The following is a 15,780-nucleotide window of genomic DNA, read 5'->3' on the forward strand; positions in this document are numbered from 1 at the left end:
AATTTTTTGTGACAGTTAATTTTTTTTTAAATTATACTACATAATACGTAAGTAAATCTTGTCAATATAATATATAAAATGACATTTACTTTAACATTGATATTAATTACAGGATTAGTATTTAAAAAAAAAAGCATTTTTTTTTATTCGTGGCTGTTGGTTTATCTTGCAATTGGCGCTAGAATATTCCCATTAATGACGTGAATTGTTGTAAATATTTAGAGGTTAGGAATTATCATTGAATGTCAATTATATGAAGATGAATATTTTTGTACTAAGAGAGGAAATTTGTTTATTAAGGCTTTTTAGGAAGGCTATCGATCAGTCTAAGCATCGAATTACATCGATATTTGAAAGGCACTCATAGGATTATTTGATCATTGCCTATAAATCAACTGGGTAAATAATCCTCCATACCATCGCTTAGCAATAACAATTCTTATTTTGTGGTTGAATATCCAGTCATTTATCACCAGCACCACCCAAAAAGCCTTAAGTTCTTATAAAACAAAAGCCTGTAAATGTCCCATTGCTGGGCTCAGGCCTCCTATACCAAACAGAACCTAAAGTGGTTTCACCTCATTTTTCACTTCATTGACGAACACAGGATGAATTACATATATAATTAAGCTCATAAAAATTCAGTGGTATTTGTCCGGATTCGAGTCCGCCATCACGATTAAGACTTGTGTATTATTTAATTTTATAAAGAACCTTATTGATACCTTTAATGTTAAATACATGTTTTGTTAATGGTCATTGTCTCTCGAATAGATTAGACAAAGTCTGACTGAATCGCGATTTTAATTTTATAACGATAGACCCCTACTATGCCACTCACTCAAAGGGATGAAAAGGTGTAAAGGTATTTTAAGGATAAGGTAACTTTTTGCGAAAGTGCATAATAAATGAGATCCATTTCTCGACACTTACATGAGGTTCCCAAACATTTCTAGACCTCCCCAACTCTGTCGCCCTCTCTCCTTTTTTAACAAACTAGTTTCCACTTACGGCTTCGCCTGCATGTAATTTGACATACAGATTACAGAGGGTGCAGAAGCTAGATATTTTTATCCAGGATAAAATGTAACCTATGTGCAATTCCAGACTATAATCTGTGCGAAATTTCATTTAAAGCCTTTCTGGCGTGATTGAGTTACAGACAATCATTCATCCAAATTTTTGTATTAATAATATTAATAAGATGTTCAGGACAGGATTGATATAATGACAATTGTTACATATAATACTATATAATATTTCCTTTTAGAAATGAAAAGATTTTAGCATCCACTGGGGGAGCTTCTCAAACCTTTGAGAAGCTATGCTCTATATCGCCAAAGTTGTCTACTTCCTTTATCTAAAACTCATTTAGTCTATTTATTTCTACCAAAGGGAAGGATTGTAAACCATAAGTAACAGACTGATGTAACATTTCGCGTGACATGTTTAAATAGACATTTTTGCCATCCCCATCACCGTTGTCAATGGTCTTTGAAGTGTAAACTCTAATGTTTAAACACGTTTAGAAAAAGCGACTCAAACTTTATGGCAGACAAAACGAATTCCGTACGCTGGCAATTGGAATAGTTTTCGGTTTTTTTCATCTCATTTTAGGCCCGGCAGGCATCCTAACGGTATTCACCAGGAGACATAACTCCGGACGGACCGCGAACACAACTTTTTATATTATTTTTACGTTGACCTCACTTCGTCGCGTTCGATTTTCGAATGTTAACTTTTTAATCGGAGTTTTATATGCGTTTACTTTAAGCAAATATTTAAACAAAAAAGAGGTTGTATTTGTTAATAAGAAAAAAATATCACTTCGTATTTACAAAATCAATGATTCATTTGAAGCATGTCACCGAGTGTAGTCATCGAGTAACTGCAGGATTGTAATCAATTGCCAAGCAACTTATTTCTATTAAATTGTCATAAAGCTAAAGTAATTTCACAGATGTGTTTCAAGTGTTATTATGGATAATATGAGACTCTTATTGTTACGTAAAAATAACAGGTCATTCAGAGCTCATGGAATAAAAAAAAAATGTACAAAACACAGTATATAAATCATGTTATAATTATTAATTCATCATTTTTAGATCAAAGATTAAATACTTTGAATCTTCAAATAATTGAACGCATTAGAAAGCAATCAAAACTAGTCCAAGATTATTTTGTTAATTAGGTATGTTAAACAGACTTTATAATGACCTTTATCGTCAGAAACGGAATTAAGACAAAAAGTATCCTGGCAACTCTAATTGCGTGCAACGCCGGCCAAAATTAAAAAGAAAAGTCGCACAGCAAGAATCCCGCCTATTTTTAAAAATGGAACCCGACGATGATTCGCCTAATTAATAAACCAATCACGTACAGTCGAGACGCGGCGTCGAGGCGCGGCGGACGTGCGGGCGCGGGGGATGAACGCTCGGAAATTCGAATACTATATTTTTTCTGCACTCCAAGCATCATGATGATACTTGTAATTGGCTTAACGGCCAACGACAATGAATTTAGAATTAAATTAATTACCATTAATAATATCATACCGTATCTAAGCTAGAAGCTAAGTCGACAAAAAGTTACTCTATAGTATTAAATGAATCATTAAAAGATACCAGCGCACGCCTGATCGTAATCTATTTTACAAATGCACCAATTAGGATGTTTCAGTACACAAAACTTGCAATTAAATGGATCGTTATTCCTAACATTTCAATCAAAATCAAAACATAGACAATATTAATAACGCTCTTTTAATTGAATCCACGTGAACGATTCCCACAGATTACAACAAAAAATTACCTTTCAATGTTGACACCGAAAAATTATATGAAAAAACCTCCGGTTTGGGTTCTTAGAAAAAAAAAAACATCATTTATCAAATAAATGCATTCCCGGTTATGTCCTTGCTCAGCGTGACTGCAAAAACTAGTTGAATAATAAATGCTTCGGTTGGCAGCACTGGGTCCCGAGGAAGGCCGAAGCGACGCGAAAGACGGCGAAGATTAGCGAGCGCGCGCTTTTTGCTTGCATCAATCGATGCGCTCGCGCATTCGCACGATGAATTATTCAAAAATTGACATGAAATGGCGTATGGTTCTTTTTTTAAAATGAAAGGTGCCCGATTGAGGACTGTAACCGCCTGACGAATTCATTGGTCAACGGCTTTTTACGTCCCGTAATTGCTGTGGGTTTATTTACTTGAAATCGCGAAATTAATTGATACATTTGCATTGCTGAATGAATTTTGTGACCTTTAAATAAGTGTTTATGTGTCTGAGCTCATTTTGTACCAACCATGGACAGCAGTTGGTTATAAAATTTATTTACAGTCAAACCGCAAATAAACTCCACGACCGATTTAAATCTCAAAGGTACTATTATTACTTTTTGATGTACTATATTAACAGTAACTATTATTATAATGCAATAAATTGCTTAGTTTTGTAACATATTCATTTAAAAATACATCTTACTATGATAGATAAACTGACTCTTTGCGTTTATGAATATAGGATTTTAAACACCCCCACAAGGAGTAATAATGTTATATCAACCCTTAAATATGTAGTGTATGTATATATATTAAATATATGTACCTATATTTTTCAGACATTATAAAAAAATCGCACAATTTTTTAAGAAACCCAATTTTTAGATCCTTAAGTGTACAACAACGTTTATGGCGAATGTCAGTTTAACAATAAATATAATAACTGTTAAGATAATCGTATATTCACTCGAATCAAACCTCTCGAAAACATTTCGTCGTCGAGTAATTAACTTATTGTACCTACAATGTTTTGCAGACTTCAAATATTTCGCAAATTACTTTATTACGGCAAAAAATACATGCCGGATGTAAGCGAGAATTTCATACAATTAATAAAATACCAAAGGAATTATTAAGAATTGACAATTTAAGACTAAAAAGTCATATTTTTGAGTATCAAGAAACGAAGGGAAATGCTAATTCGACTGAGCCCAAGAAAATACCAATCAAACAAACAAGCCTAGGAATTTAACTTTTTAAAATTCAATAGTCATAAACTGAATCATCTTGGAAAATATAACAAAAACAATACCAGTTTATATATCACTCGTTTTTTCTGCCAAATCTGAATACTAATATGTGTTAAGGTGGACTAAAAGATAAGTGACTGATACCAACCTAAAACAACTTCTCCTATACTAAAATTAAGATTCCGTTGCTACATTTAAACATAAATCCTCCACTTAGAATCGATTATCTAACTCGATACAATTTTCACTATCCGAATTATAGTTGTTACGTAAAAAGCGATTAATTAATTCGGATAATGCTGTTAATGACGGATCGAAGCCGGTCACAATTTCCAAGTATAAGTAATCATTCGAATTCTGCATCGATTGAACAAAAGTTCTTGCCTGCGCTTTTTCGTAATGTCTTCATTCGATCGTACGGTACTGCATCTCGGTTATGGATATGATGTCTTTACATGGACTTTGTTGAAAAACAAAGCATTTGATCAATTAATAATATGATATGTGAAAGCAGCTAGCGTTTTTGTTGACGATCGTCATTATAATTTAGGCTGTCTTAATTAGGTCCATGTTGAGATTTCTCTGTTGGTATGTGTCGTATGTTGATTTATACATAATTATAAACGTATTATTGTATACTTCTATGTATGTTAAGTTCATACAGAATGCAATTTATCAGCATTACTATTATTGAAATTTTATAAGTCTGTGATATATGTTATACTTACTTGTAAGAAGAAAATGGCATATTGCCGTCCATGGGCTGATCTTCTACTGTACCTGTCGTCAGCATGAGTGTATTCATTCGTTATTTATTCACGATTTTATCGACTATCGATATTTTTGTCAATTGCACATCACTAGTCCAACAGTCCACTGCGTCTGAGTGACGCGACACCACATTATGTACGTCACATCACTAGAGTTCTTTTTGTCCTTGTCTCATACCTGCAATAAAAACTACAGCTGTAATAAATATTCAAAGTAAATAAGTTTGACAAAATAAAAATGTCAGGTACATGGAGTCAAGGGCAATAAACGAAAATAATTATTACGGCTGCTAATTATGTTGTTTAGTTATAAAATTTTAGCTTCGTTAAAATATTTTTTTGTTTATTTATTTGATTTAAATCAAGTTTAAAATTTGGATACATAAATGATATTTAATTAATAATAAAAAACATAAAAATCTTGGCAGAATTATTAACTCCTTTAACATAATTTTAATACATATTCAAAATCCGAACCATCTAGAAAGATATTATATTTAATCCTTTGTTATATTAATAAGTAGAAGTAAATCCGATCCAAGACTATATCATTACAAGATATATCCAAGTCATAGAATAATACTAGGAATATAGATAAAAAAAAATCATGAAATCATTTTTAAAATGATTAATGTTCTAAGTACATCAACTGTCGCTAAGCCTTAATCCCCAAAATACTCTTGTTACAAAATACAGCTTCTTCAATAATCTAATACATCTGGTATTGAACTGGCATCAGATCTGAGATAGCACGGCCTGTTTGTACGGGAACCGGCCGAACGGCCATATTGAATCTGATTGACAGCTGTCAATGTTGGCGGCACTGCGACGCGTCGCCGCGCCTTCACGTTACAAGAGGCACCACTAATTTCATTTGTAAAAATAACGTTCTTTATTTAAAAGAATTATTTTTAATTTACGTTAGTATTGTATTTAAAAGTAACGTCCGTTGGTGATAATTGTATGTTTTTATTTTATTGTTATTGTTTATTCGACAAATATAATTTAAAGATAATATTAAATTGTTTTAAATCTTATAAATTTATAACACACACGGAAAACAACCAAATAATTCATTATTTCTGCTATCATAATAAATGCCGATTTACGATCGAGTGACGTCATCAAAACGTGTGTCCACTTATGTGACATTAAACACCTAACTACATCTTGACATACACAACATTGGCCAAAAGATATTGAACCTTATTTGTACACACTAGAGTATTTATTATCAAAATTTTTTTATTTACCTATATGCAAAATCATCATTTATCGAGTAAACGATTATGACGCTTACCTACATAGGTAACTTATTATATTGAAAATTTAAAACATTAAGCATTATTTTATGACTAGCGAGCGTTAGCGAAAAGTCCCAACGATATCGTTTTTATAATTTAAATCTAATACCTAATCCAAATTCACTTGATCAATGTATGAATTATTTTGTTACAGAAATTATTTTTTATAGATGGCTAGATACGACGGTAAGTTTAGGTCACCGTTAGGCTCCTCTTGGACAGATTTTGTAACTTTGCGTTCTGCACGATATGAGCCACCTCTTACCTATAGATCAATTCATTTAGGAAGAGGCGCTAATCGTCGTTAGTTTAATAATCTTAAATAAAATAAACCTAACCTAATAAAATACTCTCTGTTGTTTCACGCACACTAAGACATTTTGTATGCAAGTGTGTCACACACTTATTTTATCCACGCCGATAATAATTTTACGTGGAAGTTAGTTTGTCAGTAGTCTGTTATAAGTAACAGACTACTGACAAACTTATAATTAATATGGAAAAACATAATATCTCAATTGTTTTTTTTTTCTGACGCTATTATTATTTTATCTTATTTACATTTCAGTCAAAGTATTGTTTTAATAAAATAAAAAAAGTTTTTATTCAAAATATTTCTTGAATTTCAAATTTATTTTACATTTGCATAGATCTAAATATTAATAGAACAACAAATATGGTCAACAACAAACTGGAATCACTTATAAAATTTCATTTGCACATTCAAACGGGGTTGATTATAATCTCGAACTCAGATATGAAGAAGAAAATATATCGCGCAATGGAATTAGTTGCTATAACTTACCTTCATCTGAATATGTCGAATTTGTCGAGAATTGGGTTACTACAAGCAACACTGGTATAACCTATGTTAATAGTTATTCTTCATTTTAATAAATCATTTGATTACATATCATGTGTATTAAAAATGGCTTAATGTGTGACACTTACGTACATTTCAATGTAATTTTAGCGAGATTCACACTCTGTAAGATTTTTTCAGTACAACCGTTGAACTGTTTCAATACCGAAATACTTTATAGATGATGGCTGTACGTATTGATACCATGGCTATTCCAAAAAAAAAAGTGATTGACTAATTAAAAATATTTTTACAATTAATGAATTCAATAATTGTTCTCTTTTACATTCAACTGTATTTTATTAATAAAGGTAACGTATACACTACGCATAGACAATATTAATTAGCTTTTCATTTAATATAATTAATGATTGCTTATATTTGTATATTATCTGTAGTGTAACTCTATAAATTTAATCAATTTTATATAACGCAATATATTTTTACTTTCCTACTAATTTGTTAGTTGACATTTAAAAAAAAATTGTCAACCGCTACATCACTTCTAACTCTGATCTTTCACTTTCGGTTTCCATAATATAACATCGATATTATCTCGTAGTTATCGACAATCTCTGTCACAGCACTAGACAGCTTCCATCGATAAAAATCTAGTCGATCGGACAGAACACCGGTAGTCGGACAGAATGCCAATTAACTTATTTGTTGTGTATTTTTTTTTCTAATAAACAACAACCATACTTTTTTATAATTAAATTAAAAAAAAACTTTATTAACTAATTTAAATGGAATACAATTAAACACTTGCCTGTTGGTAAATTAACACTAACCTTTATTCCTCAAAAAGAAAATACAACGAAATCATATTCAATGATATAATTATTTAAGTGTATTTTTTTAAACATACACATAAACAATCACTAAAAGAACAGCAAAGTTAACTTGTAAGAAAAGTATCCAGATAATAAAATTTTATAGCCCTTTTTATCAACGTTAAGCTTAGAATCTAATGAATAAATGAGTATCTAAGCTTTTATTGATAGTGTGAGATATATTTTTTAAAACGTATTGCTTCTTTCTTGACTTCAGAGAACTATTTCATCACGAGTTTTGTACAGGTTACTTTTCGTATAAGTTAGAGTAGGCTGGGACGTCCTTGTAGCGAAAGTATTTATAACATGATCATATTATTAGCGTTGGACGTGTATCGCTTCGGAACGTACGTTCAACTAAAACAAGAGAAATGTTTTGATTATCGCACAGAGCTAATAAAAAACATCACCGTGGTATAGGAAGTGATCGTGTCGCGTTGAATAACTCCTTTACGTGAGTTTTACTCAGTATCTGTAGAAATATCTAGAATATACATCTGAACTGATATTATATATGCGAAAGTATCTCTGTCTCTTAGTCTGTCTGCGGATGTCGCTCTCACTGCTAAATTACTGAGTCGATTTTGGTGAAACAACGACAGATATAGGCTACCTTTTTCACCCTTTAACGAAAAAATGTTGGGGCCTATTAGGTTATATATAAGATCTTGAAGAATTTTCGTCACAAATTAAATACCACGAGGGCGAAGTCGTGCGTGTTACATATAATTAACATAAAGCCTAACCTCTAAAAACTTAAGTAAATTTATAATATAGAAATCAAATGTACAAATTTTCGTATTTAATCTCAATTCTAATCCCAATTAATCTCATGTCACCAGTGGAGGCAACACCACGGGATTGCTACATTTTATTAAGCAACAGGCACTTGTAACTTTAAAACGTATTCGTTACTTATTTTACAACAACCATTCAACTACTAACTACTTACCAATATAACAATATACAATAGCCAATCCAATTGGTAACGATAAAATATAAAAATATACATAAAATAGTTATGCCTGACCTGGCCTTAAGTAGTAGCACACTCACATATCCAATTCAACTTAGAACCCAATGCTTTATCCCTTGTACATGATCACTGGACTAAATAATTAAAATACTACATAAAAAATACTATGTGGACAAATTTAAATAAAAACAAATTACTAAACAAAACCGTGATGTTTAGTGTCTAGAATTCTAAAAGAATTTTCCGTGTAGAACTCCGATTTATCTGAATCTGAATTTTAATCTTCTAGACATTAAGCTGTTTATATATTACATGGTATATTTAAATTTGTATTTAAATGCATTTGTCATATCTTAGCAGTTATTTTATTATACCTTTATAAATATTTTCATTTTAATTATTATTTTTGATGACATTTATAACTACATGTATTATTTAGTGAAGAGCTATTAAATATGTATGTTATATTTATATTAATGTTATGTATATATGTTAAGTAGGTACGTATAAATTATTGGGACCAACATAGAAAATTTTGAAAGATTTGAATCATTCGATAATTTAATAATGAAAACATTTTTTTTTTTTTCATAACTTCAACGATTATATTTGCATTCAAACAAAACAACTCCGAGCGTTCTGTAATTTTCCATTAAATAAAATAATACATTATTTAATTAATTCAACATGAAAAATTCAAATACTGTATACATACGTTAATGAATGAATTAAATTTAAGTCGATTTGGTTACGATTTCTTACTAAAATATTCTGTGTATTAGGGAGAAGGATTGGTGCTCATTCTGGTACGATACTCCAAAGCGGTTTGCAGTGTTTCACGAAGAGTTTCGTTTTTGTAATAAGCGCTTGCGTTTTAGGGGTTCATCCTTCATCGTCAGTTATTGGGAATAAAATTGTAGCCTCATCCTGTATTGAAGTTAAAGCTTGCTTCATAACTTCATCAAATTCGCTTCAGGGATTCGGCTGATGACAGAGCAACAGACACACAGACAGACAAAGTTACTTTCGAATTAATTATATTAGTAGAGATTATCAATATTCTAATATTCTGCTCAATGTCATTAAAAGAAAATTTAAAAAATGTTTTAATTTAAAGTTCTTAAGGCTCTAATTCCCACAGCTGGGCAAATGCCTGGTATGCTTGAACTGACTCAAACCCTGTTCGTCGGAGCCGGAGTGGGCTTGTAAAATCGAGACATTCATAAAGTATTTCCAAATTTATATTAGGTATAACTAAAAACATTTTTTGTGTCTATATAATAATAATAATTAATGACTTGTAAATAGTTTTTATTTCAATTATTATTGTATATTTTAAGTCAGCTTAAACAAAAAAAAGGTTTTTATGGAATATACATACGTCAGTTACATTTCATTAAAAAAAAAAAGTTCTCAACTAATTTAAAACAAGAAAATTATTCTCCGAGAGCGTGTAACATCATCATGCCATTGTACCATGGTCGGTATTTTTTAAATGGTAAGAAAATTACCCGCTAACCAATGTTATCTTTAGTTTAATATAAATATACAAAGTGATTCAGAGACCAGGGGTTTTACGCAAAAACTTAAAAACAACGAGTTCCATCCTTAATAATAACATTTTTTCTTCTCTCGTATCATTTTAACACATAAATTATTTACAAAGAAAATCGTCGCCATTTTTTTAAATATATGTGTACTTTGACATAGATATTCTTTAATTTATAAGTCTTATATGAATTAGATATAGGGACTAGCAAATGGGCTACCTGTATAAGTAGTCACCACCACCCACAGATATATCGGGCTCTATGTGTTTCCAAACTTTGGAATTGAGATGCTATGTCCCTTACGCCTGTAGTTACACTTGATAAATTGAAATTGAAACACAACCATACTAATTGTAAGTATTTACGTTAAAATGTATGTCTAACTAGACTAACAAATAGAACAGGCTGAACACATTGGATTAAATATATTGGCGAAAACACCAAGCAACGCCATTAGCAACGCAGTCGAGCTAGCTCAAAGGAGAGTCTCTAATTGCAGAAAATATTATTGTTTCATCCTAAATAAGTGATACATATTATTGTACAAAGACTACGGGGTAGGAGCCAACAGCATCTTAGGTATGATCTCTAATAGACTGGCATAGAAAATTAAAATACTAACCTAGTAAATAAGTTTTTATTGTTACTAACAAAATGAGTCTTTATGTTACTTGATAAAATATAAATAAATAAAATTATATTTACATTATTTATATATCTGTGTATATAGAGTGTCGCACAATAAATGATCTAAAACTAACGAGCCAACTTTATTATATTGGTGTGCGTGACAGCTACGCTTGACACACGCCAAACGTCATACTACTTTACTAGTGTGCGTGTTCTTAGTAGTCAGCCGTTGGCCACTACTTTCTGACAATCTATCAAGACATAAATAAAAATCAAACCGAAAGCACTAACATCGAAACTGTATAAAAATTTTCATTTGCAGCCCGCTCTATATTAAACAAAATTTCATAATAAATAATTGATAGAGTATCACGTTGAAAATGTTTTCTAAAACTCTATTAATTTTGAAAGTCGTTTTTTCGTAGCGCGTCTATGTTATTTGAGGATTTCTCGTCGACAATTACTCTTAAATATAAAGTATTATTAAAATTTATGTCATTTCGTTGTAATAAATGTAGAACCGACAAATATTTTCTTGAAAAAATTTAATATAGGTGAAAGTGTATTGTACATAAGGTTATAAATTCAAAGGTAGCTCTGTCTATTACCTCTTCACGCTTCAACCGCTGAATCGATTCAGATGAAATTTTGTACGGAGATAGTTTGAATCCCGGGGAAGGATATGATATGGGGGATTATGATATGTGTGCTGTAAATTTAAGTCATTATTTGCAATCTATAAACAAATTTCTTTAATTTTTTTTTAAACGGTATCAAATAAATATTTCAACTCTTTTTATTTAAAGGTTATTTTGAATTGTTATTAATTTATTTATTATTATACTAAAGGAGATGTCTATTAATAAAAATTAAAAATTTACATTCTAACAAGAACCTCCTTAATAGATGACGTCACAGTTGCTTAAGATTGAATAGTGGGATCATATCAAATTATACGTCACGGCAAGCAAGTAGTTACACAGATTAATTGGCAGATATCAGTGGTACTATTCTTTACGAGCCGACGAAACTCGACGTAGAGTTCGATCGGCAATATCAGACAACGTTGCGACATTGATTGCAATAATTATAATCTTTATTTATGACCGTGAGTTCGTTTTTAATGTATTTACGATGTGGTCGAGTATTGAGTTTCTATTGTTTTTAACGGAATCGCTTTTAAAGAAATTCTTTGTATATTTAATGAATGAACATTAAAAAAAGTTTTACTTAATTAGAATACCGTCTATCGTCTATGGTCCCTCAGTCGGGGTAATCATTCTTTATTCAAACGTAAAGTAAATTTGAATAAAGAATGATTATTAAATTTAAATTTACGTTAATCGTTACTACTGAGCAATGATATTTGGAATATCTATACTAATATATAAAGCTGAAGTTTGTATGTTTGTTTGTTTGAACGGGCTGATCCCAGGAACTACTACAGATACGATTAGAAAGTTTTTTGGACAACAGACAACGACTCATGGCGGATCAGTAAAGTTTAACGCGAGAAAAACCGCGTGAAGCGGATAGTTTGAAATATAAACGCAAAAACTCTCTAAACACGAGATGTTAAACCTTTTCAAGTTGTTACGACTTCGAGATGAAAATGAGATGATTATTTTAATAACAGTACAATTGACGCATTGAGTCGAGATAGAGCAGTGGATGAAACCGGTGTAATTTGACCGGTGGTCGCCGGTTCAAATTCAAGCCATCAACATTGTCATTTTTATTTACCAATTACTGGAAACGGAAGCCATTCTGGTTTGTTTTATGTGTTATTAAGAATTTGTTTCATGATATAAGTGCAAAAAAGGTTTTTTTCAATGTAAATGTTTTTGTATCATGGCAATGTCTCTTTTTTGGATTATTATCTGTTATCGACTTTTATTAAAGAAAACAAGATGTGATTTCCAAGAATTGGATACCAATAACTGTTATTGTTCATTGTACAAAATAAAAAGTGGTAGAATTTTTGATCGTTCGTATTATTTGTATCATCTTCAAAAAAAAAAAAAAAGAAGTCTCTTCTGGAGTTGGTAGGCCGTCGGTATGAATTTTTATCGAAATAATTTGATCTCCGTGACTCTAATAAGAATACCAATTGATTCTATTTTTTTTTTATTTAACGTGTAACGTGAAAATAGTTTGATGGTTTCATGTAAAAATTTGGAAACGAAAATGAAATAAACCATTCAGAACCTCTGAAATATATTATTTTAATGTATTTATCGGAGGGGAGAGATCAAATCAAATTTCAGGTTAAATCTAGTTTGGAATATTCGATCGGCTTTTATAATATTTTATTTATATAATGGCCAGACGAAAACGAACTCTATTACCCTAATCTAAAGTATATAATATATTGAATGCATTTTATTTAGCTACTTCTAATAAATGGTTAATTTTTAACTGACAACAAATCATACTATTTTCGTTGCAAGTACCATTATGTTCTTTTTGATTGATATATTTTTCTGAAGGGATTAAATTCAAAAATTAAATAGATAATTATTATTTCGAAAATATGTAGTAAATAAAAAACTTTTTCAAGTGAATTAACAATTTCGCCTAAAAATGAAGACACGAGTGGATGAAGTTGATACGTAACATTTTCGTAAAATTTTAATTTTATGTCGTAACACTTTCATTTGTGACATAAAATTATTTTTGTACAAAATATCACATATTAGCTTCATCCACTCACGTCTTCAAATATTATTTTTAATCTATTGTAAATTTACCTTTAAGGTTTTCTATTAAAATTAAATTAATATATGAATTTAAGCATCGCAACACCAACAATGTATGGCTTAAGTTAAAAATATATTTGGATTAAGTCTAGTTAAAATGATCTTAATCTAAATATTAATTATACTATTATATTAATATAGTATACCTAGTCGAAAAGTTATTGCAATCTTTTTAATTCGAGCTTGACTCAAGCTCAAAGTTATAAGGTTTAGACAGTGTTCGTATATTAGTTATTAACTTTGAATAAAATATCTACTTTTATTCCATTTTCAAATTAAATAGGTTAACGCATATTTATTTTATAAATAATTTACCAACTAAACAAATATAAATAATAAAATATTTAACAATAAATGTACTTTACAACTGTATCAGACGAAATTAAATTTCTAATATAATTCTAAAATTTTTCATTACAAGTTTGTTCAACCATTCATATTCCTATAAATATTCAAATTGGGGTCGAAAGGTTGAATTTGTTTGCTTCGTGTAACTAAACTAACCGACACATACATTTCGTTAAAATATTAAATATATGTGTATAATATAATATACTAATAATATAATATTATCAATTAAAAAAATGCTTTATTAATACCAAATATTTCCGAACTGAATATTAAATACCGATCTTAAAAAATTCTCTAATGAAATAAAATTGTTTTTTTTTTTTTATAAAATACATTTTTAATAGCTATAGAATATTCTGCCAATGTTTTTGCTGTTTTTTGATTAAATATTTAGTTTCAAATAATATATTATAATTATTGCTAATGATGCAAAAATATTAATAAAATATATAAATACGTACCAATTCAATTTAAATTTGATATCTTCAAATCTATAGTTCTTTTCTTAACACAACACTTCGTATAGGTACCTAATACAAGTATATTCATACACGCAATATATAAACTAGTACATCCAGAACGGCTCTGAACTTTAACCGCAACTTGTCACACTAACTTTACATTACACATTGTTATAAAATTCACGTTAAAAAAAATTACACTTTTGTCACTTTTCACTAAGTTTTCGAACGTCAATGTTTAAGCTATGTGTTAAGTGTCAGAGTTTTCGATGGGAGTGCGAAGTTTAAATTACGATTAAGAAACGGTGTATCACTTCGCGTCGGCGGGTGTGCACGATAGACTGGAGGCGCACGCGCACCTCAGAACGGGCGATCGCTGGATCCAGGTGTCCTCAACGTTTTTGATGCGAGTCAGTCATGTGTGCGATCGATTATAAACATTTAATTTTGCCATTTGCAGATTCTCGTTTGATTTTTAAATCTAGCAGAAAATTTGTTTCTTCAAAAATGGTAAGTTATTTTTTTTAAACTGGTATTTTTATTAAAAATAGGAATGGAATCTTGATACGATGTACGATGATTAAACATATATTTACTGAAAAAAATATATTCATCATGAAAGTTCCACCAAAAACAGTTGGTAGCACCTGGCAAAACCTGTTGACTCAACAAATGTATGCATCAAGCTTCTTGAGGATACCATCGAAATATAGCCGTCTCTTTTCCACTTCATAAGTTTTGCTATAACTAAAAGAGTGTGACTCTATTGGTGTAGGTTATTTAACACGGATCTTTTTCTGCTATTACCTGTCTAGTACAACTTAAGTACAACAACATTCAATTAATACATTTTAAGTCTTAAATCTTCGGAAATAAGTGTCAATTTTAAACAAATTTATCTTAACATGAAAAATTTTAAGTTGCAAGATAGTTCGATTTGCGTATATCCAATTATTAAATTAAAGAAAAAATAAGTACATTTAAAAATAGAATCATTAAGATAGGATATTTTTTCTGTATTATTTAAAAAAAAATATACTAAAAGAACAACGCTGTGAGACAATTTTGGCACGAGATGCGTAGGCGCAACCGGACAGTGGTTACGTTTCATTAGCTGTGAAACTGCATCTTATATTCCTATCTCTTTCTTTCATCGACTATGCTGCTGCGTTAGAGCGAGACAACGTGATGTTTACATCTTTATGGACCAAAATGTAGACGTGGCGTATTCGGGCTCATCCCATGGCGATCG

The 15,780-nt window shown here is 30.4% G+C and overlaps 1 protein-coding gene across 2 annotated transcripts in view; it reads right to left on the reverse strand.

Moving 5' to 3' along the window:
- LOC125073555 (transcription factor Sox-17-beta.3) overlaps positions 1-14,852 on the reverse strand; it is a 112,451-nt gene extending 97,599 nt beyond the window's left edge. For both annotated transcript variants that reach the window (XM_047684417.1, XM_047684416.1), the window contains exons 1-2: positions 14,529-14,852; positions 4,761-4,980 (exon numbers count right to left, since the gene is read on the reverse strand). In XM_047684417.1, coding sequence (XP_047540373.1) covers positions 4,761-4,837 — 77 coding nt within the window. In that variant the 5' untranslated portion in view covers positions 4,838-4,980; positions 14,529-14,852. The remainder of the gene's footprint in view (positions 1-4,760; positions 4,981-14,528) is intronic.
- Positions 14,853-15,780: the final 928 nt, after the last annotated feature.

Source organism: Vanessa atalanta, chromosome 24, assembly GCF_905147765.1.
Source record: "Vanessa atalanta chromosome 24, ilVanAtal1.2, whole genome shotgun sequence".
Taxonomy (NCBI): Eukaryota; Metazoa; Arthropoda; class Insecta; order Lepidoptera; family Nymphalidae; genus Vanessa; species Vanessa atalanta.